The 26873-nt window shown below is 38.2% G+C and overlaps 2 protein-coding genes, 1 long non-coding RNA gene and 2 pseudogenes across 6 annotated transcripts; 2 read left to right on the top strand and 3 right to left on the bottom strand.

Moving 5' to 3' along the window:
• Positions 1–1855: 1855 nt before the first annotated feature.
• LOC148920282 (uncharacterized) lies at positions 1856–3672 on the bottom strand. The gene is made up of 4 exons (XR_016124438.1): positions 3460–3672; positions 3143–3361; positions 2133–2323; positions 1856–2036 (listed from the first exon to the last, which is right to left on the bottom strand). It is a non-coding gene; the product is annotated as an uncharacterized LOC148920282 (long non-coding RNA).
• A 403-nt stretch (positions 3673–4075) lies between these two features.
• On the top strand, positions 4076–5931 carry LOC107880340 (uncharacterized; annotated as a pseudogene).
• Positions 5869–10440, top strand: LOC148920281 (uncharacterized; annotated as a pseudogene).
• A 26-nt stretch (positions 10441–10466) lies between these two features.
• Positions 10467–15206, bottom strand: LOC103322744 (uncharacterized). 4 transcript variants are annotated; one of them, XM_089045381.1, is made up of 10 exons: positions 14712–15206; positions 14422–14571; positions 14019–14168; positions 13807–13932; positions 13451–13534; positions 13223–13273; positions 12716–12832; positions 12228–12527; positions 11505–11914; positions 10467–11311 (listed from the first exon to the last, which is right to left on the bottom strand). In XM_089045381.1, exons 1-10 carry the CDS (start codon positions 15199–15201, stop codon positions 10700–10702), a joined length of 2490 nt encoding a protein of 829 aa, XP_088901507.1. In that variant the 5' UTR covers positions 15202–15206; the 3' UTR covers positions 10467–10699. The 4 variants fall into 4 exon arrangements, with proteins under 4 accessions (XP_088901507.1, XP_088901508.1, XP_088901509.1 ...); XM_089045382.1 differs by having other exon boundaries at positions 13223–13270; XM_089045383.1 differs by lacking the exon at positions 13451–13534.
• A 707-nt stretch (positions 15207–15913) lies between these two features.
• On the bottom strand, positions 15914–25356 carry LOC103322683 (uncharacterized). Its single transcript, XM_008224616.3, is given in 17 exon segments — positions 15914–16515; positions 16518–16605; positions 17208–17358; positions 17474–17682; positions 18486–18560; positions 18672–18752; positions 19705–19826; positions 20838–21093; positions 21553–21601; positions 22299–22363; positions 22468–22515; positions 22615–22698; positions 23560–23814; positions 24293–24474; positions 24568–24634; positions 24750–24851; positions 24943–25356. Coding segments are annotated over 17 exon segments (2292 nt in total). The 5' UTR covers positions 25294–25356; the 3' UTR covers positions 15914–16408.
• Positions 25357–26873: the final 1517 nt, after the last annotated feature.

The following is a 26873-nucleotide window of genomic DNA, read 5'->3' as shown; positions in this document are numbered from 1 at the left end:
TTGATTTACATAGAAATTTACTTAGGTTTTGAACTAATGTTGAGGGGAAGTGAGAATTGGGAGATACAAATGTCTCCTCCTTGTGTTTGTTTCGATTGCTGTTCTACTTTGCCTCTTTGTTTTTATTGCGGGGCCATAAAACTGGGCAAGCCCAAAGGCGATCGAGCCTGAACTTGTGCCCGAGGGTTGGTGACGTCAACATTGACTCTAGGTGGCGTCGGTGCCAGCGATTCAAAATCCCGTGCGCTGACCCCATCCTAGCGTCAGCCCTACTTTCCAACAACGGCTACAAGCCACGTGTCGAGTTCTGGTGTCTCCGATCTTAATTTTTCTTCCAATCCAATGGCTATCAATTTTTGTGTTAAAAAAAATTGAAAAACCGAAAAAATTCTGAATTTTATTTATTTATAAATACCTACCAATATTATTCACTTTTCACATCAAATCTTCATACATTTTCTTCTCCTTCCAATATTATTCACTTTCCACACCAAATTTTCTTCACTTTCCAAATTTCCAAATTTTCTTCACATTTCAAATTTCATTTGTGTGAACCGCTGTGGCCTTGGCTTGATTAATGGAGCATACCCACTATCATGGCAACTTGATCATCATATTTTTCCTCCTCCCTTTCTTCTTCTGCTCGTTTGTGCCTTCTTTCTTCCTTTTCTCGCTCTTGCCATTCCAACAACCTCCTCATGTAAGACATTGAGAGCAACGAACGTGTTTTCTAAAATTTGAGAAATGAAAGGATTGAGAGGATATGGTGTGAGAGGTCTGAGCTAAGGCTATGGTTTTATAGAGGGATTTAGAAGATAGAGATGACACGTGACGCAATTTTAGAGGGTGAAAATCTTATATGAAATCGAGATTTTTATTTTATAATAAATATCGACATGTGACAACCGAAAATCTTATTTGAAAATTTTATCTGAATTTTGAATTTTATTATGAATATGAACACGTGGCAACCAAAAATCTTATTTGAAAATTTTATCTGAAATATGAGATATGAATTTTATAATAAATATTGATAGGTGGCAACCGAAAATCTTATTCGAAAATTTTATCCAAATTAATCTTTGGGAGCTTTAGTAATATACCCAAAATAGGGACTGAAATTTTAAATAAAAAAACATGCATGGAATGCACTTTAGAAATATACCCAAAAACTATTTAATACATAAGAAATGAGTGTTGAAGTTCCTATAAATTACATATCTACCATTGATTAACTTAAAACAAGCCCAACACAAAAAACTCAAAAAAGACCCAAAACAAGCCTAGCCCAATTTTTTTTTTTAAAAACCCAAACTTAAAAAAAATATAATAAAAAAAATCAAGGAGTTGTCCTTACGACCCTTCTCCACCGAACCTCCGTACACTGTTAATACCATGTCAAAGAAGTACATTGTTAATATCATTTCATAGAAATACACTATTAATACCATGTCATAGAAGTACATTGTTAATACTATTTCGTACAAAAAATTTTAAAATAGCCAAAAAAGCCCAGCAAGACATCAGATATCTTTTGCAGAAACCACCTCCAATTATCCATAGTTTCACCACATACAATCGCAAAGGCAAAAGGAAATACCTCTATGTACACTGTTGATATTATGTCATAGAAGCACACTGTTAATACTACGTCATAAAGATGTCGTGAGTACTAAATTCTCCACAAGCTCTGATTACAACCCAGTAAAACAACATCCAAACTTACACAACTACAGAGAGAGATCTTATGAGAAGGATAACTGGCAAATGGTACAGACAGAGATCTTACGAGAGGGAAAATGCACTGTGATTGTTGCAGGGAAAAAAGAAAGAGAAAGAGAAAGAATCAACAATCTGCATGAAGAAGAAAGACCTTCATTGATCTATTATCAAATTTACAATCACATAATTATATAAACGAAAAGAGAGCCTTTAAGAAGCTCAACAGATTTATATCTCGTCAATAACCAATCCTTTTAACCAAACAATATAAATGCCACACAAATCCACTCGCCCAATGATAAAGAACTCGATCTCTGCTCAACCTCAAAAATTTACAAAAATAAAATACGATTAATAATTCATAGGAAAATAAAAAAATTAAGCATAAACAATCGGAAATGAAAATTCACCCATTTTAATTTTTATCGAGAAATCCATTGTCATCTGCAACAACTCATCAAATCGAGGCTGCTATTTCTGGCGCTGTGTTGCTTTGTGCTTTTCAATGAAATATGTCTGCGTCTGCACCAGAGTGCTTCGTGAGGCTTCTTCTCTTTCACTACGTTGGCGTGGATTATACATTTGGTTTCTCCATATCTGGCTGCAATTGAGTAATAACCGGTGAGAGAGAGATATATATATATATATATATATACACCCGATGCTTAAGATATTGACAGAACATGGAGTGTGATTTTCTGCTCTTATCAATTTGATCTAATCTTCAACCAGCCAGTGATTATATTATACAATTTAAAAAGCTGAGAATCTAAGCTGCATAATATGCACTAGGTGCCTGTATATACAAAACCTTGTAAATCCGTACGAACCCTAGAGATTTGAACCCGGACATGAAGGTCCAGGGTCTTAAACACACTAAAGGGTAAATCAGGTGAGTACTAATCCAGTTTTGAGTTTTTTTTATATGAATTTCACACTAAGGGTAAATCAGGAAATCTGTATATTAAGTAAACTTTAAAAAAAAAAGAAACAATTGGCAATAGTAGGGTGTGTTTATAAAATCTATTTAATGTGAGTTAAGGTGTATTTATGAAGTCAATTTCATGTAGGGTATTTCTATGATTCTATAACTAGAAATGGGTTTCTTTATAGTTATCTTTTAAGTATTTTAGAAAATAATTTAAAGGCTTTTTATCACAAATGGTCCCATAGGTTTGCAAAATTATCACATTTCGTCCTAACTTTTTTGTGACACGAATGGTTCTAAAGTTACCCTTCACACATCAAAATAGTCCCTGCTATTAGCTTCCATCAAATTTTCTGTTATATAGCTGACGTGGCACGTGTGTGGAGCCCACACATCCAATAGTATACATCCACGTGGCTTTAAATAAATTATATTATATTTTAAATATTTTAAAACTTAAAATCCAAACAAAAACAAAAAAAAAAAAAAAACCAGTATCTTCCTCTGCCGGCGCCTCCTACCCACCCTCGCAGACCCACTCTGCCTTTCTCTCCCTCCTTTTCCTCCCTTCTCTTTCTCTCTCTCTCTCATCTTCCTTGATTTTTACAAGCTGATCTACTATAACTTGATGTAGTTTCTGCATTAGGAAGTTTTTGCGTCTGCCATAGCCTGATGAAATAAACGCTTGGGTCCTTTTTGTTTGACCAAAACCTGCAAATCAATGAAACCCACAACCAAGGAAGATCATTTGCTTCGGTTTTTAAAATAAAAGCTAATCATTTTTGTTGAATTTATGCACTCGTTTTTACCCAGAACCTGTCTCTGCAGCGGGCTTGGCATAGTTGCAGCACACTTGGGTCCTTTTTTGTTTGACCAAAACCTACAAATCAATGAACCCACAACCAAGGAAGATGAGGGAGAGAGGGAGAGAGGAGGGAGGAAGAGGAGGGAGAGAGAGGCAAAGAGTGGGTCTGCGAGGGTTGGAGGAGCTGGCAGAGGGAGAACGCAGATGGTATAGGTTTTTTTTTTTTTGGATTTGAAGTTTTAAAATGTTTAAAATATAATATATTTTATTTAGAACCACGTGGATGAATACTATTGGATGTGTGGGCTCCACACACGTGCCACGTCAGCTACTTAGCAGAAAATTTGACGTAAGCAACGGCGACCATTTTAATGTGTGCAAGGAACCCAGGACCATTAGTCACAAAAATGTTAGGACGAAATGCGATATTTTTGCAAACCAAGCGTTGTGATAAAGCCTAATTAAAATGAATAGTAATTATCCATTACTAAAGGTGGAAACACAACTTACATTTTGCAAAGACTAGCACTATTCTTCGTCCCAAAAAAAAAAAAAAAAAAAACTAGCACTATTCACGTTTGTCATGGAAAATTTGTGGAAATGCTTGCGAAATAGATAGTATGATTTTAGACGTGGTCTCCGTACTCATTTCATTACTCCATAAGGTAAAATTTTTTATTTTGCCCGCCAAGCAATAGGCTTAGTTTCTGAGAAGACGGTATTTGAATTGCAGCCTTGAGTTGGACGACGATGAAGATCGCTAAGAGAGCTCCAGCTCTGATAATTCTCCACAAGGGTAAGCCATCTTCTCTCTATTAGTCTCTGTTTGGGCTCGTCATTGTCAGAACCCAGTTTTGCTCTTTGGCTATCCATCGTTGTCATACTGTTGTTAGTGTTATTGGTCCTAACCCTAAGGAAAACATTGATTTGGAGAAATTGGTAGAAATGCGTTGTAAATCTGGTAATCTTGGGTTAGATGAAGCACTGGGTCACTTCAATTCCGTAATTCAAATGAAACCCATTCCCTCGATTTGGGCTATCAATCATTTGTTTGGGACACTCTCCAAGATGAATCAGTGTTCCGCTGTGGTTTCTATGTGTAAACAGATGCTGGCTTGTGTTGGCTTACACCCCGAAGTCGGTACACTGAATATTGTTATCAATTGCTTGTGCCGTATGAATCGGGTGGACTTGGGTTTCTCTGTTTTAGCAACTACCCTTGAACATGGTCTTCAGGCAAATGCTTATGCTCTAAATGCTTCGCTTAATGGGTTTGCAAGTATAGGTCGATCTCTGAGGCAATGCAGTTGTTCCGTAAAATAGAAGAGAAAGGATTAGCATGCTCTGAAATCACTTACGCTACTATAATTAATGGGTTATGCAAAGCTGGGAAAACATGTATTGCACTTGAGATACTCGAGCACATGTATGAAGATGGAAGGTTTAAGCCCGACCTTCAATGCTATAGTCCAATCATTGACAGCTTATGCAAAGAAAGACGAATAGATGAGGCCAGGACCTTATTTCAAGATATGAATTAGAAAGGCATAAAGCCTGATGTTGTCACTTTTACTTCCTTAATTTCTGCAGCATGCAAGTCTGGTAAGTGGGAAGAAGCACTTAAACCTTGTGGAAGAAATGTTCCTTAGAGGTGTAAAGCCTGATCTCGTCACCTACAACTCCTTAATTAATAGCCTCTGCCATTCCGTGCAATGGAAAGAAGCCACAAGGTTGTGCAATAGAATGCTGGATGAAGGAATTGCACCAGATGTTGTAACCTTTAACACTGTAATAGATGCTCTTTGCAAGGAGAGACGGACCAAGGAAGCGCTCTCTGTGTTGGAGCTAATGTCCCACAGAGGTATGAGGCTTGGCATTGTCACTTACAACTCTCTAATTTATGGCATGTGCCTTACAGATCAATGGGATGAAACCACAAGGTTGTTTGACGAAATGGTAGGTCAGGGAGTCTTACCCGATATCATTACTTTGAGAATACTTTTGGATGCTCTCTTCCAAGGCAGGATGCCAGAAGAGGCTCATAAAGTACTTGAGACCAGAGTTAAATATGGTATGGAGCTGAGCAAAATAACTTGCAGTATGCTAATTGATGGTTATTGTTTTCGTGGCAAAATCAATAAGGCAAAGAAGGTAATTGATTTAATGGTGATAAAACATCATGTCCCTGATATTGCTTCTTAAAGCCTTGGTCAACGGTTATATGCAAGCTAAAAGGATAGGTGAAGCTTTGAGGCTTGTTGAGGAAATGATCGAAGAAGGAGTGACGCCTGATGTGGAAACCCTAAAAGCTTTGAGAGGTTTGCGTCCTAAAAGGCATGTTGTATCTGCAGAATAGCTCCCCATGAGACCGCTAGAACTAGTTACATTCCTGTTAAATCGTTAACTGCTAATTATGTCATTGCATTCTAAACTTGTATGACCAAGCAATATTAGTGAATAGAAGTGGTTTCAAACAATTATAGGATCCTAACCCTAAGGAAACCATTGATTTGGAGAAATTGGTAGAAATTCGTTGTAAATCTGGTAATCTTGGGTTAGATGAAGCAATGGGTCACTTCAAATCCATAATTCAAATGAAACCCATTCCCTCTATTTAGGCTATTAATCATTTGTTTGGGGCGCTCTCCAAGATGAATCAGTGTTCCGCTGTAGTTTCTATGTATAAACAGATGCTGGGTTGTATTGGCTTACACGCCGATGTCAAGTGGACTTGGGTTTCTCTGCTTTAGCAACTACCCTTAAACATGGTCTTCAGCACAATGCTTAAACTTTGACTGCTTTGCTTCATGGAGTTTGCAAGTATAGGTCGATCTCTGAGGCAATGCAGTTGTTCCGGAAAATATAGGAGAAAGGATTAGCATGCAGTGAAGTCACTTATGCTCATATAATTAATTTGTTATGCCAGAGCTGGGAAAACATGTATTGCACTTGAGATACTCGAGCACATCTATGAAGATGGGAGGCTTAAGCCCAATCCTCAAATCAATGCTATAATCCAATCATTGACAGATTATGCAAAGAAAGACCCGTAGACCAGGCCGTGATCCTATTTTGAGATATGATCAATAGAAGTTTTGTGCCAGATATCGTCAGTTACACCGAAGCAAAGGTGAGAAGCTATACAACAACATACACATAACAAGGAGGAATGGGCTAATACTTACTTCCTTGAAGCAACCCCGATCTGTAGAAGAAGGGTTGGGGTCACAATATTCTTCACTCACGCGCCTCCGGGCACCTGTCTCCTCACCAGCTCTATCTCTTCCTCCTCCTCCCTAGACACTGGCCTACACTTCACAGAACCTGCACATGGACAAAGGGCGTTAGTTCTCACAAGCCTCAGACAACAATACATATTCATACCAACACATTCAAACACAAAGACATGAGTGATGACCAAAGACCTATAGATTGAAAATGGGTAGGCACATGTTTGCTGACAGTCGTCCCAGGCCAGCACTCCCAATCACCAAAGGCAAAGAACCATCGATTTCGCCACGTCTTCTGCGACGATGGTGGTTGCCCTATAAAGTATCCTCTCTCCTTCGCCTTTCGGCAGTTGACCTGCACCCAGCCAAAATTGCCCTGTTGCTGGACACTGAGTGTGATGCATGAATCGCTCAAGGTGGGCTCCTCGTTTCGCCAACCACCATGCTATGTACACCCGTGCAAGATACACCGGTTGGGATTATATCGCCAGGGGCAGCCCAATCTGAAAGCATCATTTGCACCCAAGGATGCAATGGTAACCTCAACCCATATTTGTACATAGCTGAGAACACCATAACGCAACCCTCGGGAGGGTACCTAGCCGCTTCAGTAGGTATGGGCAACCTCAGCCCCACACAATCAGGTATCGCATAGTCTGCCTTCTGACTCTAGATCATACAAACTCATCATATTTTTCTTCGGTAGTGGCACCCCTATTGGGACACCCACATCAGCAGATGCTACTACCACCGTACCACACCCCGACGGCCCAGCCCGCCACTTCCACTAGCCTCTGGTGCCTGGGTTATCCCCAACACCCGGTTTGCACAAGCTTCTAGGGCCACATAGTTCCTTTGCATCTCCCTATAAGCTTCCCCCCCAGAACTCCTTGACTGCTCTTCTCCCCAACCCTATTTCCCTCCACTATCAGCCCTTCCACCACACGTTCAGACTCAGTACTTTCCCCATCGCACTCCAAGTCTTCATTAAGGCTACCACTCTCAAACTCTTCCCACCAAGGCATGGGGACTTCGGGAGCTTTGACTTTCTCTTTCAGAATGATCAGACATCTACAAACACAAAAAGGGAAACTAAGGGGCATGCGAGGATTGAAAACAGGAGCCTAGGCATGTTCTTGATATGTTCATGACAGTTCATCTACGTTCATATCACATTCATGCAAAACTCAAACAAAAGAGGCATTTCAATCCAGAAGGAGAGAATGCGCACAAGGCATACCTTGTTATCTCCACCGTCCACGGTTGCCGGAAATCGCCTTGGCTCACGAGGGTACCTTCTCAAGCCTCGCCGGAAATCGCTCCTCCGTCCTTGAAATCTCTCGGAAATCGCCCTTGCTCGTCTACTAAAATCTTTCGAAAAACTCAAGTGCTCATTCCTTCAGCCTTCCACAACCTTTTAAAGGCATACGAGGGACCCTTCGATTCTTGCTCCAAGCAATAACTCATCATACCGTTGGGACGCCTCGATTTCCACGCTCAAACGTTTCTATACCACTGTCACACCTTCCCTTCTAAGGCTCCTTCCGGCTTGGAAGAAGACCTCGCGGTGACGTCACACCTTCCCTTCGAAGGCTCCTTCCGAAGCTTGGAAGGAGACCTTGAGGTGACGTCACACCTTCCTTCGAAGGCATGATGACGTCACACCTTCCTTTGGAAGGCTCCTTCCAAGCTTGGAAGGAGACCTTGAGGTGACGTCACACCTTCCCTCGGAAGGCATGATGACGTCACACCTTCCCTTCGAAGGCTCCTTCCGCTTGGAAGGACACCTCGCGACACGCGATGACGTCACACCTTCCCTTCGGAAGGTATGATGACGTCACACCTTCCCTTCGGAAGGCTCCCTTCCGAAGCTTGGAAGGAGACCTTGAGGTGACGTCACCTTCCCCGGAAGGCATGATGATGTCACACCTTCCTTCGGAAGGCTCCCTTAGCCTTCCGAAGCTTGGAAGGACACCTCGCGACACGCGATGGCGTCACACCTTCCCTTCGGAAGGCATGATGACGTCACACCTTCCTTCGGAAGACTCCTTCCGAAGCTTGGAAGGAGACCTTGAGGTGACGTCACACCTTCCTTCGGAAGGCATGATGACGTCACACCTTCCGAAGGCCCTTCCGGCTTGAAGGACACCTCGCGACACGCGATGACGTCACACCTTCCCTTCGAAGGCATGATGACGCCACACCTTCCGGAAGGTACCGTGACGCGTCATACCTTACCTCGAAGGCTATCTTGGCAGCCACCTTGGCACCCTATGCGTAAAAAAAAAAAAAAAAAAAGAGAAGAGGTGTCTTCTAGTTTTCAAACTTGGGGACTAGGGGACTACCTTCGGCACCCGCCACGCTGACACGCTTGGTTGAAATACACAACCTCTTCACAAGTTCCCAAACCAGAAGCCACTTCTTGATTGACAACTTGGGGGACTACTGTTTACACCATAATTAACCAAGCGTGATTGAACACCAAGGTAGACATGTCTTCCTCCCTGCCAAAGGGAGATGCTCTTCCGAAGGGACAACCACCTGCCGAGCTCGAACTGCCAAACCTAAAACACAGGAGACACGTGTCATCATCACAGCAACTTGCACAAAGTCCCACATCGGAACTTTGTGCAAACCTCCTACTTTTACTTCCCTATAAATGGGGAACAGTAACCAAGAAAAAGGGTAACTTCTCTCTCTCACTATTACTGCTACTTTGCAATAGTCACCACCCCTAGCTGACTCAGGCATCGGAGAGCCTTCGGCCGGCACCACACCAGTGTCCGAAGCTTAACGATTGCTTTTCCTATCTCTGTCTTTTGCAGGCTAGCCCTCTACCGAAGGCCCAGGCCCTTCTCTTGCTAAGGACAACCCCCTATCTCTAAGTTGACCCTCTCCGAAAAAGAGCATCAACATATTGCACTTGAGATACTCGAGCACATCTATGAAGATGGGAGGCTTAAGCCCAATCCTCAAATCAATGCTATAATCCAATCATTGACAAATTATGCAAAGAAAGACCCGTAGACCAGGCCGTGATCCTATTTTGAGATATGATCAATAGAAGTGTTGTGCCAGATATCGTCAGTTACAATTCATTAATTTATGGAGCAACATGGGTCTTTGGAATCGAGCACTTGCTCTGTTTGAAATAATGAATGAGAATGGCATAAATCCTGATGTTGTCACTTTTACTTCCTTAATTTCTGCCGCATGCAAGTCTGGAAAATGGGAAGAAACTGTGCGGCTATTTAGAAACTTGATTGATTGTGGAGCCTTGCCTAATATTGTTACATTCAATTCTGTGTTGGATGCTTTATGCAAAGATGGGAAAACAGCGGAGACACTTAAACTTGTGGAAAAAATGCTCCTTAAGAGGTGTAAAGCCTGATCTCGTCACCTACAACTCCTTAATTAATAGACACTGCCATTCTGCGCAATGGAAAGAGGCCACAAGATTGTGCAATAGAATGCTGGATGAAGGAATTGCACCAGATGTTGTAACCTATAACACTGTAATAGAAGCTTTTTGCAAGGAGAGACGGATTGAGGAAGCGCTCTCCGTGTTAGAGCTAATATCCCAAAGGGGTATGAGACTTGACATTTTCACCTACAACCCTCACCAAGTTGCATTGTGGAAGGTCAGAGCAGAATCATTCTGCAACCATCTTGCTTTCTGTTTCGATGCATTGTTTAGGCTCTGCTTGATTTCATTTTCAAAGTTACTTTCTGTTGTTTTTGGAATTCTAGTTTAATTTCCCGTGCTTTTGAGTTACTCACATTTAAATTCTAACCAAGTTATGATTCTGATTGAAGTTAACTTCCTTGTCACAAGGCATTATTCAAGGGTCCTTAAGACTAATGTCGCACTGACAACGATCACATACAATAAATTCCACATGATTAAACCTCACTCTCAAAGCAAAACAAAACATAACAAAGCAAATTTTAACACTCAAGTGATCACTTCAACTGCATAACCCATTAGACCTAGTTACCATAACAGATGAAGAACTAGTGTGGAGAGACCTTATAGCTCCGCTGTGGTACCTTTCTGATGATGGCCCTCATGAGATCAAAGTAGAGGGGCAGCTGTGCAAGAGCGAAAAAGGTGACCGGCAAGCAAGTCGCTGCGTACAATGGATATGCCACATATCTCAGTTGATGTTTGAGGACAAAGATATGCCCTGTGCAGAATGAGACTAACATGGAAGCTATTGATGCGAAGAGTGATGTTAGACCCAGCAAAAGTTTCCGAGGCAACTCCATTGAAAAATCTCTTTCTTCGTATCTAGAAGTGAGAATTGAAAGAAAGAAGACCAGGGAAGTTACTGAGAAGCAGAGAGCAGTCAGTGATGAGATGGTGAAGGCACCGAATGCTGACTCGTCTTTAAGAATTGGTTCACCTGTATTCTGATTAAGTCCACCTGGGACAGTTGCTGATGTTGCAAATGCAACCGTTGCAATGAGAGCTGCAACCACAGAGCACGACTCCGAGGTTTTAGTTAGCCATTTGCTGCCTTCTTTTATAAGATTTTGGTGAGAAGTTATGAAGATCTCCTTTGGGGTCTGGCCTTTTTTGTTGTAGCGAACAAAGAAACCATGTGGCATTGAGCTTTTGACAAACTGCGCATCCAGTCAACATAACAGTAACTCTTAGAAGATTATGTTCAAACACTTCAAAACCTTGATTTCAAAATTTAACTCGAAAAGATAAATAAAAGGCCAGTAATGGTAAAGCCAGAGGTTTGTAAGCTGAAGACTAACATGAAGAGTGCAGCTGAAACTGATATAGTGTGAGATCAACAATAGTTCATACCTTATACCACTTGATTTCCCATTGCATTTGCAATGCAGCACCTGGAATAAGCCAAGGCCGGTACTGTCCACATCTAGCGGCAAGATGTAAAGCGCTGTTACCTTGGTTGTCCAACTGACGTAACAAGCTCTCTTTTAGTATCTTTCTCTTCCGCAGGAGATTGTAAACATGGGGTTGCCTGTTCTCAACTGCTAACAGTACAACATTCTTGTTATCAGAGTCCACATCCTGGATGGCCACTGGGAACTTGTCTAGGATTGTTTCTACCATTTCTGTCACTCCCATCTTTGCTGCAATTAATATTGGTGTCTGCTTTTTATCTGCTTCACAATTTCCATTCTTCTTATCTCCCAAGGGTTTGTTGTCCTTCCTCTCTTTACCGTTTTTGAGTCCAAGTTTGTAATCATGTGCTGTAGGTTTTCGAAGCCATGTTTGAAGGTGAAAAACTTGTAAAAGATAACACAATATTTCATAGTTATTTTCATACTAATTACCCATCCCAGTTGCCTACAAGTAGGCTACTGTCCATCTCCAATAAATTTCTGTTCTGTTTTTCAATACAGCACAAACTTCTCGGTTAAAATAAATGACTTCAATGGTATTTAGGAATACCTGATTTCTTCCCTTTAACCTTCCCACTTTTGTTAATGTCAATGAAGCATGCAGTACACAGAAGATGAGTAACTACCAGGCCAAAATAAAAGAGAGGTGTAATTTGTTTACCTGGTTGATTCTGATCACTCTCTATCTGATACTTGTTTTGGTTTGAGGACGACAGATTTGTTTCAACATTTTTATTTCCACCTTTAGATGGTACATGATCGGCTGTTGAAGACGGGGCTTGGTCTAACAAGATAGGATTAGGAACATCACATTCTTCTTTATCTTTGTTTGGTTGATGGGGATTTTGTCCAGTATTTTGATACTTGTATAAAGAAGTATGCTGAACCAGTTCATTCATGACCTGATTAGCCCATATATGTCGCTCTTTCCTTTCTTGGATTTTCTTTATCTTCCAAATGCCTACATGTCATTCAACAGAAGAACATTAGGAGATGAGGCAACTGTTGTCCAAGAGATTAAATTTTTTCGCTTAGAAGGGTTCTTGGAAGGGGAAGTGATGTGGTTTTAAACAAGCTTGCGTGTCTAGCTAGATGACGCAAGCTGTACTAGTTATTGATCGGGGGCTATGAATTAAGTTTGGTACTGACCAATTCCCAGAATAATTAGCATGGCCTTCATCATAAGCTTGAACAATAGAATTAGTGAGGCGTAATTGGGCGGATACGAATAATTTCTTCCCCCCTGTTCATGTGGTTGGTTTGTACCTGCAAAGAGGCAGAAAAAAATAATGCTAAAGTAAAATCTACTCAGAACAATTGAGATGCCTAAAATGTCATCAGATGATGAAATTATAAAAAATAAAATAATAATAATAATAAAAATAATTAAAAAACCAAAAAACAAAAGAACAGTAATCCCCTATATTCATAACTCTAGAAGTTCAGAACTAGCAAGACCTTTTTTTCTTGATTTATTGTCCTAGAAGAAAATGTCATGGAGTTATGAAGCAACAAATTCTTAAAACATATTGACTACCTCAACAAGTTAACAGTGACCATGTTTCTTCATTAAGGAATATTTGTTCTGCCCAAAATAATACAATTTCAGAGATTAATTCGCCGTAATGTTTGGAAATAAAAAAATTTACATGGCACCTTTTGATTCCGACTTCTTCACTGACGAAGATAATCCTGAAGTGCCTCCTGCTGCAGTAGCTCCAGTCAGAAATATATCACATTTGACTTGAGTTTTAAATCCAAACAAACAGGTCTTTTACATTTAGTAAGGTTAATGTTAGTCTTTGTCATGAAGGTTATTTATCTATCTATCTTTTTTCTTTTTCTTTTTCTTTTTTGACTTCTTTTAATTGTAGGGAATTTTACCATCAGTTGATCTTGAACTCTTTGCGTCTGATACTTCTTTTGATTGTAATCTCATTGCAGAAGAGGATGCTTCTGGACTGGCCTCTGCAATAGTTGGGCTATTTAATGAACTGAATCTTTAACTTAATCATCTTCAAACTTCAACTATAATGTACAAACTGTTCAACTTCATCATCAGGTTGGTTTTTCTTTCTTTCATGTTAAAAATTAATTTACTTATTTTTTTTTAGGGAACGTCGCCAAGGCAAGACTCAGTGATTAATTTATCACCTGCATAAAAAATTGTGTCTTCCACAATGGAATCTGATAAGTGATATTTCAACTAAATATTTCCCATAAAAGGTTATGAGGATTACTTATCACTGAGCTGCTCCGTTGTTGGGGATTCTCTTCGTCATCAGCAGCATTTTTGCCAGTTTTATTTCCTCCATTAGCTCGAAGGAGTGAGCAAAGCTTCCAATTCTGGTTTCCCCGTGTGTTTGCTGGAAATCAAGAAACTAAATTAGACTTGTGGTACAAAGGTTTGGGGAAGAAAATACAACATATAAATTTCACAAGATTCACTTACTTAACACTTGAATGAAACTCCTCAGAACTCGAGCGAAGCTCATGCACGTTTCATAGTTTTCTGGATATTTAGAATTGTTTTGTGCTCCTTCGTTGTGCAGACAAGCTTCGTATTCATATGATTCCTCTTTGAGCTCTTCAACAATCAAACCTGACAAAACAAAATTGAAAAGTTCTTGTTAAATCTGAGAATTGAAAATGATGAACAAAAAAGATGGAGTAATTTCTTCTTATAATACCTAGTAATAGTAAAAATGCAACATATAAATATGATGGCTACACTTTTATGTGTTCTTTAGTTATTTGTGAACATGAAACTGCAAATGCATGTGTTGAATCATCAGTTGAACATGTAGACATTTGAATTGAGTATAAAATCAAATTGGTGAGGTAGAAATTCTTACAATGGTATATAATATGACCAGTCAGTCCAAGGCGACTACTGCTTTTGAATGCACTAGACTTACTGGCCAGAATATGCAGGGGAGAGAAACCATTTTCATTCATAGAGTTAACAAGTTCCGGGTACAACCGAATAATCTGAAATGCCAAACCTAACCAAAATAAAAATAAGGAATTAAAAGTGGCATTATTTTCATTAATCTAAAATTATGTACTAATTACGTGGGGAAATTAAAACCAAAAAAATAAAAAATAAAAAAGAAGAAGAAGAAGATAGATAGCCTGCACTTACTGAAGTATTCACCAGAGATAGCAGCATGGAGAATGGTATCACCATGATTGTCTCTAAAGGAATGGTACTTTTCTTGGCAGTGAGAGTGAAGGCAAAGGAAAGCCTTAGTCTGGCCATTACGAGCTGCCAAGAAGAGAGGGGTCTCACCGTCGACGTTGCGAAGGGAGACAAGGCTGCCATCTTTGGTAACCATGCTTTGACACACTTGGGCATAGCCAAGCCTAGCAGCTAGATGGAGAGCTGTGTTGCCTTTCTCATTTCTTATTTTCATTATGTTAATGGCATTTTCTCCATTGGCAATGATGTTCAACAAGTCCAGTGCGGTTTCTGTTTGGCCATCTGCAATTGCTATGTGTAGGGCAGTCTCTTTTGATTTGGTTATGTTGGCCTCTCGAGCCTTGGAACAATTTCTGTAGGCCTCCACCACCTTTCCCCACTGGCCTTTCATGGCATTTTCGAACAAGCTATCTACTTCCTCATATGAAGCCATGGTTGGGCGCTCTCTCTTCTCTAGTTAGGCAGCATATATATACTGCTATATATAAAGTGTAATAAATAAATAAAAAAGGATAAATACCAAATCAAAATTTGCTTAAGATACTTATTTCGTCTTCAATTCTTTGCCCTTTATTTACGTTGTCACTAGAAAAGAATAGTCAAAGAAAATACAAGAAAGCTTCACAATCTTGGAAAGTGTAGCGGATCAAGCACTGTACTGGATTACTACTCCATCGCCATTCTGGTTAATTTAACCTATTTTTCTTCTCCCTCAAGTCATTCTTTTGTCCTATCAAATCCTCGGAGAACAAAACATGTTGACGCTGGCATCGACAAAACACACTTCTTTATTTTTCTTAATTATACTTTAACTGCATGCTTTAAAACTGGGTAAGAAACACAAAAGTTTTTCACGATAACAACTAGCTGTCAAAGTATGTCTCAAACTTCTAGCTAGCTATTTCATGTTGGTTTTCTATTTTCAAAAGAATAGTTTATTAATGGGAAAGTGCCAATTTAGTTATTCCTTGTCCACCACCTAAGAATCACTTTACAATTTTGTATATTGGTATTAGTCAGTTAAGAAATTGAAGTTCTTTCACAGTATGGAAATTGATTGTGCCTAAGAGGGGCATAACAAAAAGTGCAGGGGTATGAGAAGAGATCAAAGTTTGTATGTAAAGAAACTTGAGACCACAAGAATGAAGACTATTTCTCCAAATCTGTTATAGGATGTATCAAAAATAAGATTACACTGTATACAGGCTTTAAATTAAGGGAATAAAAACAAATATGTAGCCACAATGGTGCGATCTTTAGGACTCATTAAAACTAATCCTACATGTTACAAATCGAGTAGTTCGAGATAAGTATAGGGCAGATTTCATTGAACCAGTCGTGTCTTTATAACCAGATTTTCTATATAGGTTTGCAACTTTCATAAAGGCATACACGGCCTTCTCGGTAAGATCTTGAGGGCAAAGTAACCCGAACAAGCATTCAAATAGCTGAAGAAGAGAAACTATCCACAGATCCAGATGACATTCTAGCAAATATGCACTTGAGCACCTTTCTGAAAAGTGGTTGTGTTGCATGTGCCCATCACTTGTATGATTGTATCTGAAGGCTGCTCTCACAGATAAATAGGGCATCACCTCTCAAAAAAGATTTCAAAGGGACACTACTTCAATCAACCGGAGTCACTTCAACTGTCTCAACTTCTTTGTCGTATTTATAATGCTTTGGCTTATCTCTGGGTGTTCCAATTTTAACAGTTTCTCAAGTTGAAGAGCGGCTTCAGGAAGCTATCCTCCTTGATACAAGAAGCTGAACAAAGACCAAAAATAACTTCATTGACGTCTTCTTCAAGCTGTAGGCAGAAAAGATGGCTAAACACCTGAAGAGAGATTAAATTGCAAATCAGAACTACTGCCATATGATTTTCCATACGGGTGTGCAAGAGTACCAAGCACAATACTATGCAAACAATCTAACAGGACAGAAGGAAAAACAAAATTTACTAACAGAGCATTCCAACCAAATTTTTTAGCAGAGGACATATGAGAATATTACATGTCTTCACACGCTGCATTAACTTGTCACACTCTAGTAGACAATTCTAAACTGATAATTGTGAAAGCAAAGTCTCGATTTTATTTCCAAATTGTATGCACATGTGTGAGTACATGTGCATTTATATATTGCTGCAATTGTGTGAATGGACTTGCCAATATGGTATTTGAATACCAGTCACTGAAAGGTAAACAAAGTGCAGCTTAGCAACATATGACTAATGACCAAAAAAAACCTACTCAAGACTAACAACAGCACCCATCCTTTTTACCACCATCCTAATCCCACATACTGCACATTTTTCATTCAAGTGACTGTAAAAAGGAGATTTAAAGCATAGATGGGTCTGTTAGACAAATATCCTGGAGATAACATATAACAGAATTTATATATGAACAATAATGAACATTAATTTCCTATTCTCACCACTTTCATCCTTGAAATAACAGTGTCTTTAATGGCTTGTGACCGTGACACCAAATTAATAATAAATAGACCTTTCCCAGAAAGTGCATCCTTTACAGTCTGAAGAAATGTCTCCTGCACAAAATCTGCTGCAGGACAGGTCATCCCAGAGCTGTATACAAAAATAAACAAATAACTTATTAGAATATGAGGGCCCAGTCTTTAAAATCTGTATTGCTTCTTATATTGATCAATATACTTGTAAACTAGGTGCAGTCTGCATTCACCTTGAGTCTGCAGAATCCACATCAATAATAACTATGTCAACCTTCGAAGGCACCTTGCCTTCAACATGTGATTCTAAGCAGCTCCTATTGGAAGAAGTGGGCTCTGTATAGCAGTGAGCACCTTCCTTCTCTTGAACTGCAGAAATTTCATCAGCTGCAGCAGAATTTGCAACATTTCTAACAAACTGAATACCATCAGCAATGTGCACCTGATACACCAAAACAAATCTAAAATGTGATAAATATTGAATACATTACAACTTCAGGATGAGAAGGATCTCAAGGTAAGTACAATCTCATTTATAGCTTATGTTTATATCCAGGAGCTTTGTTTACATCTAAGGTCCTTTTCAACGTGCACTCCAAAACAAACAAACAAAAACCACTAAATTCAGCCTCTGTTTCCATGACCAACGAAGGAAAGTAAACCACTCTAGTAAATTATCAGATCAAAACTTTATAAAGTTATCCTTCAACCTAACAAAGACGGGAAAGTAAAATATCATTTTTCGCAATGCCATTGTAGCCCCTAATTTAAAGGTGGTATCTTAGGGCTACAGAGTGAGAAGATATTTGCATATAACTAGAAAATGCAAGTGGAAGAAATGAAGGATTTGGTATATGAGGTTAACATGAAAATTGCAATGCCAACTGCCAACTAGTAGACTAAAGCACATTAACCAGGCAGAGACAAGGGACAAAGAAAAAATCATACCACATCAATAGACACTGACACATAATAACTGAGTATACTAAGACACTTTGTGCTTCTTTACTCAAGTTTTTTGGCAACTTGGAACACAGAGTTGCATGTGTTCTTTTTCTTAAGAGATTATAATTGTAGCCAAAGAACCATACTCAACTCCACTCAGCCCTACTGCAATCAAAGGGATAAATTACGTTTCTTGCTAGAGGTGCCACTAGTTTGCTATGTAGGAATGAAGAACTTGGAATTTCTGTTTACATAATTTTATAGTATGAAAAGAAGCAAACATGAAGTATAGTGAACTACCTGCAAGTGATCATCTTCAACAAAACTGAAGTATTCTTTTGCAAGTTTGAGGACTACAGGATCCAACTCCACCACCTGTAAATATAATGATTAAGTACCACATTCCACTAAATGATTTTATTAAGAAAACTCATCTTCTTTTATTTCTTTTCTTTTTTCTGGGAGATGGCTTAAGCCTAAAATTACCTCAGTGTGCATAAAGGGCATACATCTATGAAGGAACATAGGGAGTAAACCTGCTCCAAGACCAATTACAACTGCTTTGACCTGAGGAAGCATTAGCCGTGTGAAACAAAAGAACCATCAATGTCACAAAAGGAATGACAAGAAAATTCAAATATTTTACATTAGTGCAGACAAATGAATATGCAGCCATTAATAGATGAACAGGGAAATTGGACAGCTGAGCTTGGACAGGTCAATTTTTCCCACATAAAAAGTTCCCCTCATAAATAAAGCCCAACACCGTATATAAACATTTTTACAGTCAGAACATGATTGATATTTTTTATTCAGGCCAACTACAAACACAATAACAAGAAGAAGAAGAACAAAAAGAAATCCCCTAAACAGATTAGACAAGAATTCTACAGGGTCCAAATAGAAGCCAAAACTGCACAATTGCAAACGGGTAACCTCTTGTTCTAACGCCTAGGAAGACCTCACACAACAAGAAATAGCACTTTCTTGGAGCAACCCACTCCACATAAAAAACAAGCAATTGTCCACTCACAAATGAGATGAACAGTGTAAAATAATTTTCTAAGCCAATCTACCCTAAACATTAACTGTGCGCACCAACTAGGAGAAAAGGAATATAGGACCTTTTGATTCATTTTACCACAAGCCACTAGTGAGAATTTGAACTTAAATAGGTACAACAATCCTAAAAATTTTATTATAAGAAACAAAAACAGGATCATGTGGCATGACTAGACTAACTCTTTTGGCAGACCGCATGGAACATTCAGAAGTATTCGTAATCCGATACAACAAACTAGCAAACTCTATGAGTTCCCCCCTATTTTTAGATTTCTTCTAAATGTTTAATTCTTAGAAGTAAGAAAGAGCTAAGGAGGAAACTACAATTGAAACTAAAAGTTTAGTTCTTGTTTCATTTTATTCAAATTTGGAGCATAAAGCTACTAGAAGCTGATCCATTCCTTTTACCACCAAGCAAGGCCTTGGCTGAATGCTAGTCAGAATTTATAGTGCTTACCGATTTTTGAGTTGACGCCATGCTTTCCAAATAAGATGAAATCAACATTAACCCAGAAAGAATCCCTGTATGATAAGAACTAGCCAAATACCCATGATAGACCTTCAGCTGGTGGCTCGTTTCTATAAAATAAAAAATAACACAAAAAATAAGAATCAACGCAATAACACAAAGGATCAACTTAACCCAAATTTTAAACAATGATATTCTTCTACTACACTGATGGAACATGATAAAGAGTTACAAATCTACAGCGAAGTAAACAATAAAAATAGAAAACAGAAAATTACAAGTATATCAGGACAGTGTTTAGCACTAAAATGTTCATTTAAGAATTTGTATTTGGTTTTCACAAGACCTTAAATTTTGACCATAAGTGAATAGTATTACTGTTGGGAGTGTTCAAGTTATGCCATCATAAATTCTTTTCATTCTGACCGTGACAGCATCCACCTCATGCGAGAAGCCAAAATCTGTACTGCTACACATAAAGATACATTTACTACTCAAAATCAAGTACACCAGTACACCAGGTTCAATGAAAATTTAAAGGTTCTCAAAATGCATGTATATTCACTGTGCTATATTAGTTTGAACTTTTAGTATGAACTGAAAAGGAAAATTCCAGAAGCATTTTTCAGAAGAGTTTGTTTACGCTGCATAAATTTGATTACATCAAAGATTTCAAATATGAATACCGGGGTATTAGTGAAGTGAATTGCCTTACCACCCACTTCTCGGACTTGCCAATTTTTGCATAAATGGGATAAGGGAAAAACTATTTCTTATCTTTTGAAATTTGCTTTCGCACCCCACAGTACTTTATTTCATTATACTCATGATCGCAATAAGTACTTTTTACATATATAGTTTTACCATTGTATGTATAATGGTAACAGCCTCAAATTGTCAACTGCAAGTCCACGGGCTCAAATCTCAAGAGCTACAAATTTATTTTAACAGAAATTGAAAAAAAATTTAGAGAAGGTGGAGATGTTTTGATCTAAAGAGATTTTCATGTTCCGTCAATAGACAACTGACAAGACATTAAAATTATATCATGCATGGAACAAAACTATCGAGAAGGAAAGAAACACAATTTAAACTATAATGGCAAAGACAGAGATCAATACCACCACTTCTTCTCTGGATTCCTCTTCTTTTAGATTTAGAAGATGAGTTTGTCTTTTTCCTCTCAGTCTCACCAACTTTATTGTTGGATCCTTCCTCAGATAGGAGAGCTTCAGACTGAACCAGACCCTCACTTCTTTGGAAAACAAGGCGACGAAATGTCAAATCTCTGGATGGTAGAATGCGACTGATATCACCATCAACATTTTCATAAATCACATCCTCAACTATAACTGGTCCAGTTATTGTAGATGTGACCTGCATATGCATGCAAGAGAGGACAATAAAAATGCAGAGCATGTTTTCATTTACTTCAGAGTCCAAAGCTACAACATATACATGAATAGCTAGCTTGCTATCTGGGGAACAGTCACCACCACTAAGGCTAAAGGTGCTTTACAAATGACCTTGTTAGGTGTAGGTTATTGATGAGCTCGTGAAATGATTAAATGCTAATAATAACTACTGAAAATATGTCAAATTCTGTTAACCTTTACTTAGATATTAAATTTAGAAACACTTCAAATGGTATCCACATATCATTTATTCATTCCATTTGCATTGAGAACAGACGTAAAAGTAATGGAATTTGCTTAATAATTTCCACGACCTCTTTCCAATTGTAAACAAGTAAAATCAATGTCCTAATAGTTCATACAAAGTACTCATACACACAATGAAAATGCTATAACATTTAAAAAGGAAAAGAAAAAGAACCTGGTGAACAATGTTTCTTTGCTTGATCCCATCACTTGCCATCATGAACCTGCAAAAGCAACCAGCCAATATAAACGTATAAGATAAATGCTTTGAGCCATATAGAGTAATTAAAAAAGCGTCATGGAATAAAAAATATATTTTCTTAAACTTTTGTATTGCAATACCACAAGAGGGCATTGAAAACATAAAAGAAATTAGTTATATAAACTTGAAAGGTGTATCAGACAAGCAACTGTCAACACTACTTGTAGACATTGAGTTCATACAGGCTTGACCAATTGTCTTCTTAGTTTTGTGCCTAATCAAAATATTCAAAACATAATTATGGCATGGGGCTAATAATGATCTTGTATAAGCATGGTACACTATGATAAAGTCAACGAGCCAAATAAGTTGCATATTAATTGGCTCCATACAATTGCAAATTTTAAGCATTGCAGTTTAGAACCAAAAACTTAAGTACTTATGCAGTTGTGACCCACATATATATATATATATATAATAATCTAAGAAATTATGTCCAACTGGAAATGAGTTTTGTATCATTAATTCTTGGAAAACATCAAGGAACCAAGAAAGTTCCATAACGTGCTTCAAAGTATAGTATTAGCACCGTTAGACTTTTGCCTTACGCCCATTGCTTCAAAAACTAATTTGGAGGGTATTGATTGATAGACATGCAGAGGACAAAATCACAGCAGGATGTGCTGGAGTACAAAACGAAAAGTGATGCAAGTACATACGGAATCTGAGCACCACTGTCATCTTTCCCAGGTGCCAATTGTTTAACCAAGGGGGATAAATCCTTCTGAAGAGAAGACCAAGAAAAGATATTAAATAACCAAAATTAATAGGGTTAAATTGTCATAACTGAGAATTCCTCATAAAATGATTAGGACAAAGAAACATTACCTGAATATCATCCATGCTGGCACTAACATGGCTGGCATCTAATAATACCTTAATTTAGCACATACGATTTCATTTAGGAAACCAACAAAAAGAATAACCCCTGAAAATAAGGATCACAGAGATCTTAAGATTGTAATTGAAAGGTACCATTACTAGACGAGCTGCCTTCGAGCTTTCTACTACCATCCATTGTCCTTCTTCTGAGGAGAAGAGCCATTCATAAGCCCGAGTCTGAAATAAAAAATTTATTTACTTATTAACAAGAACTAATGGACAAGTTGGGAATACAGAGAAAATAGTTTATGACAGATGCATCAGGAAAAATACAATCATAAAATGTTATGATTTTCTCATACATTTGAGCCCTCCATGCATATAAATAAAAAACCAAAGGAGCAGAAGAAATAAAGTAAGAAAATAATAATAATTTGGTTTGTTGACAACTCCTCTTTTTTCTTTTTCTTTTTCACTTTCTTCCATAAGACAACCATGTCACCTATAAGTAAAAGCGTGTTTCAACCGTAGCACTACACATTTGCGCAAAATATGGTGAAACTCCATATAGAAATCCCAATGTACAAACAACCATATATGCACATAATGTAATATCCTACATTATACAACCATATATGCACATAATGTAATATCCTACAATATTTAGAGAGAGAGAGAGAGAGAGAGAGATAGATAGATGTTTTCCATGGAGGATATTGCTGATGTTGGCAAGATAAAAGATCAAACTAGGTTGAACCTGATGTTGAATGGCAAGATGCTACAGCCAATTGAAAGCATGATGCATTTCCAGAATAAGAAGCATACAACTGTAAGCATTAGTATCAACTATGGTTTTATGAGATGAACCAATTTCATAAAAGTCAGCCAATTTCTTTTCTTCTTTTCTTTGGTAGGATATAATTTGACCAGTTATAAGAAATGCTTCAATTTTTCAATTTCAATCAACATGGATGCAGAAGAGAGGTAAAACATAGTCAAAATAACTCTACTTTGGATCAAAATTTCCATTAGCTTTATGTGTGTGCACACTTACGGTACCATGCAGTGCATTGATCAGAGAAGTTCACTAAGACAAACCTTAGGCACAATAAAAACCCCACAATGATATGCAAATGGACCAGATGATTCCTGGGCATCAAGAACTACAGCTCTGTAACTGAAACGGGAATCACCACCCAAAGTAAGCTGAAAACGATGACCTGGGCAAAGCTTAGTCAAATCCCCTCTGGCTCCAAGTTGCAATTCTTCAAGAGAGTATAATACATCTGAACCAGTGGAGTAATCTCTACGAATTTGATTCTCCTTTTCAACCGCTTCAAGAAGTCCACAAGCCTAAATCCACAACCAGTAGCTTCAGTCAATCTTTTGAGAAACTAGTTTCCCAAGGTCTACATAACCGAGCTTACATCATACAAGAAAGGTTGTAAAAAGTATGCACTGATAATATCGCAGAGACACAAACCAGCAGCCTACTACTACTAACACCGATAGAGTCCCCAACCTAACCACATGCATAGCGCAGAAGGTGTGGGGTTTTATCACAAAAGACTTCAGTGTTCTTAGTAATGGAACCACTCAAATATATATTGCACATTATTTTTTCAATTTCCCTATGTGGTTTTTTTACATTCTTCAACATGCACTTCCTACTTCCCATATGGTTGAAAGGCTAAACACTAAACACTATTCCTCCACAACTAGTTATTCAACTGTAACCTTTTATTGTGGAAGAACTCTAAGTAAATAAAATATATTATTGCTGAAAGAAGGCATTTTGCTTCAACAAAGACATGCCCTCCAGATATCTCACCTGACTTCCCTTTAAAGCAAGGGAAGAATCATTGAAGGATGATGTGATCTCCTGCAACACACTGGAAACCTGTTTCTCAGCAACCACCATAAATGCTTGAAGGCTTGGCTTCCTAGACGGTTTCTGAGGTATGGCATGAATACCCATTTTCCACCCAAACCGAAACTTAGAGAAAATCAAAGCTGGAATTACAATAACCAAGATAATTAAGAGTTAATATTTTTCTTAAATGGAACTAAAGCTGAACAGCAAGCAATAGCAAGTAAAAACAGTACCAAGAACATGTGACTCTGCCAATGTAAGGCAAATAAATTTTCCCGCAGACTTCAAAACTCTTCTCACCTGAAAAATTCAAATACAATTCCACTGAACAAACAATTCCCACATTCCATTACCACCGAAACATAATTATTCACAACATGTTTTTTGAGGCAAAAAAAAAAAAAAAAAAGAACACCTCTGATAAATACTGAGTCCCAAGCTTAGGGCCAAGCTCTGGCTCCATCAAAGCATCCAATCCACCTTTATCAACAACAACATCAAATGCCTCGTCCTCAAACTGTAAATTTCGTAAACACGAGACAAAATTTCTTTTTATAAAAACATTTTATGATTGTTCAGTTAAAGAGTTAAAATCGTGGGAAGTGTACCTGCATGGCGGTCATGTCCATGACGCGCCAGCGCATATCGGGCCTATGGCGAACATTGCGGCGGAGGCAGTCGGAAATGGCGACCTTGGAGAAGTCAATGTTGGTGATGGAATTGAAACCGGCGTCGTATAGGTGCTCGGAGAGGCGGGAGCTGCCGCAGCCGGGAACGAGAATTTGGGGTTGCGGAGGGAGGTGGGAGAGCAAAGGGTTTCTGAGCTCAGACCACTCGGCGTACCACTCGAAGGCGTCGTCGGTGCCTCGGATGGTGAAGAACTTGTCCCAATTCTCTTTGCTTGTAAAGTCTCCTAGGGTTCCCAGTAACTCTGCTAGCTGCTCCTCCTTCTTCCCCATTTTGCGGCTTCTCTGCAAGCGTGTTGTCAATGCTGGGTTTATTTGGGGTTTGGCTTTGTCCTTGAGTGGATGTTGCAGTAAAATCGAGTACAAAAATGCACAAGGAACGTACATAATACGTTCTAAAATACGTACATGTATTTGTCAATTTTCTTTTTAAAAAATTGTATGACCGTCATTATAGAAAAATTAAAATGTATTCATTTAATTATGTTATTTGCATTCTTTTTTCAATAATATTCTTTAAAAAATATGTAATATTCATGAAAAATATGTGTATATATAATATTCGCATCCAAAAATATATATTTTTCATAATATTTTTTTGAAGTATATGTGAGATAATAGTATTTTTTAAAGATACATATATATGTGTATAATACACGAATTTACTAACTAGTTCCAAAAGATATAAAAATAAATGGGTTGGCTTTTCTGGGTTGAAGTGTGAGACGGTGAGATTTTTACCTCCAATGCCTTGACCAACTGATCCAACCAAGATGGCTTATCCTCCCCAACCTGGGTTGAAAGGTATTTACGACACAACGCACTAAATTTTCCAATGATTTAATATTTTATATATTTAGACGTGATGCAAGTCTGATCGAACTTGGGTTGAGAATAATTTCACACGACAAGTTGCAACTAGCATAGGACTTTTTGTAGTAATGAATTGAGGAACAAAGTGCAAAAAAACGACGTAGAAATTAACCAAATTACTTCTTAATGAACGAGGAGCTTGCAGATTGCAAAAAAACAAACCAACAAGGATTATACAGATATATTATCCAAATTAAATTAGAATTCTCCCAATTTTTCTTTTATGAAGCCCACAAAACCTCGAAGTGAATCATGTACATTATTTTTTGTTTTATACAAGTGATATTTTGAGCTACAAGCTCTTTGTCGCGTGCTGAGCTTGTCGCGTGCACCTTTTTCATTTTTTTTGTTATAACTTATATTTTGTGATGATAACTTCACACTATATATTCTAAGAATTTATCATCACACAATCGTTTGATCAGTGCATAGGGAAAGAAAACAAAACCAAAGTTGTTATCACTACTACAAAAAAGGAAAACCACGACGGGAATTCACGTCGCAGATTCTGCTTTCAAATCGTCGTGGAATCCACCGACATCTTTTCCATAACAAAACCACGACGGTGAATAACCGTCGTTGTTAAAACAAAAACGCGTCATCAAAAATAAAACCAACGCTTTGTGCTGCAAAAAGACATAAAAAATGAGGATGAGAATAGACGACCAACTCCAACAAAAAACACGTCGTTAAAAAGGAAACATATGACAAATATAAATACGACGTCTTTACAATCATAATAGACGACGTTATTGACACCTACTACGTCACAACATTTCCCACAACCGTCGTAAAATAAATTTTCCACTACGATTTTTTATGAATTATGACGTGGAAATAGATGTCAGGTTCATTAATTACGACGTATGTATTTACTTAGACGACGTTGAAATGAATAAACAACGTCGGTTGCAAATAAATGAGAGCCGTATTACAGAATTTATACGTCATATTTTGAAAATAAACGACGTGGAAAAATG

Source organism: Prunus mume, linkage group LG2 (assembly GCF_029339155.1).
Source record: "Prunus mume cultivar Tortuosa linkage group LG2, ASM2933915v1, whole genome shotgun sequence".
Classification (NCBI taxonomy): domain Eukaryota; kingdom Viridiplantae; phylum Streptophyta; class Magnoliopsida; order Rosales; family Rosaceae; genus Prunus; species Prunus mume.
The sequence above is the reverse complement of the archived record's forward strand: the minus strand, read 5'-3'. Positions and strand labels throughout refer to the sequence as shown.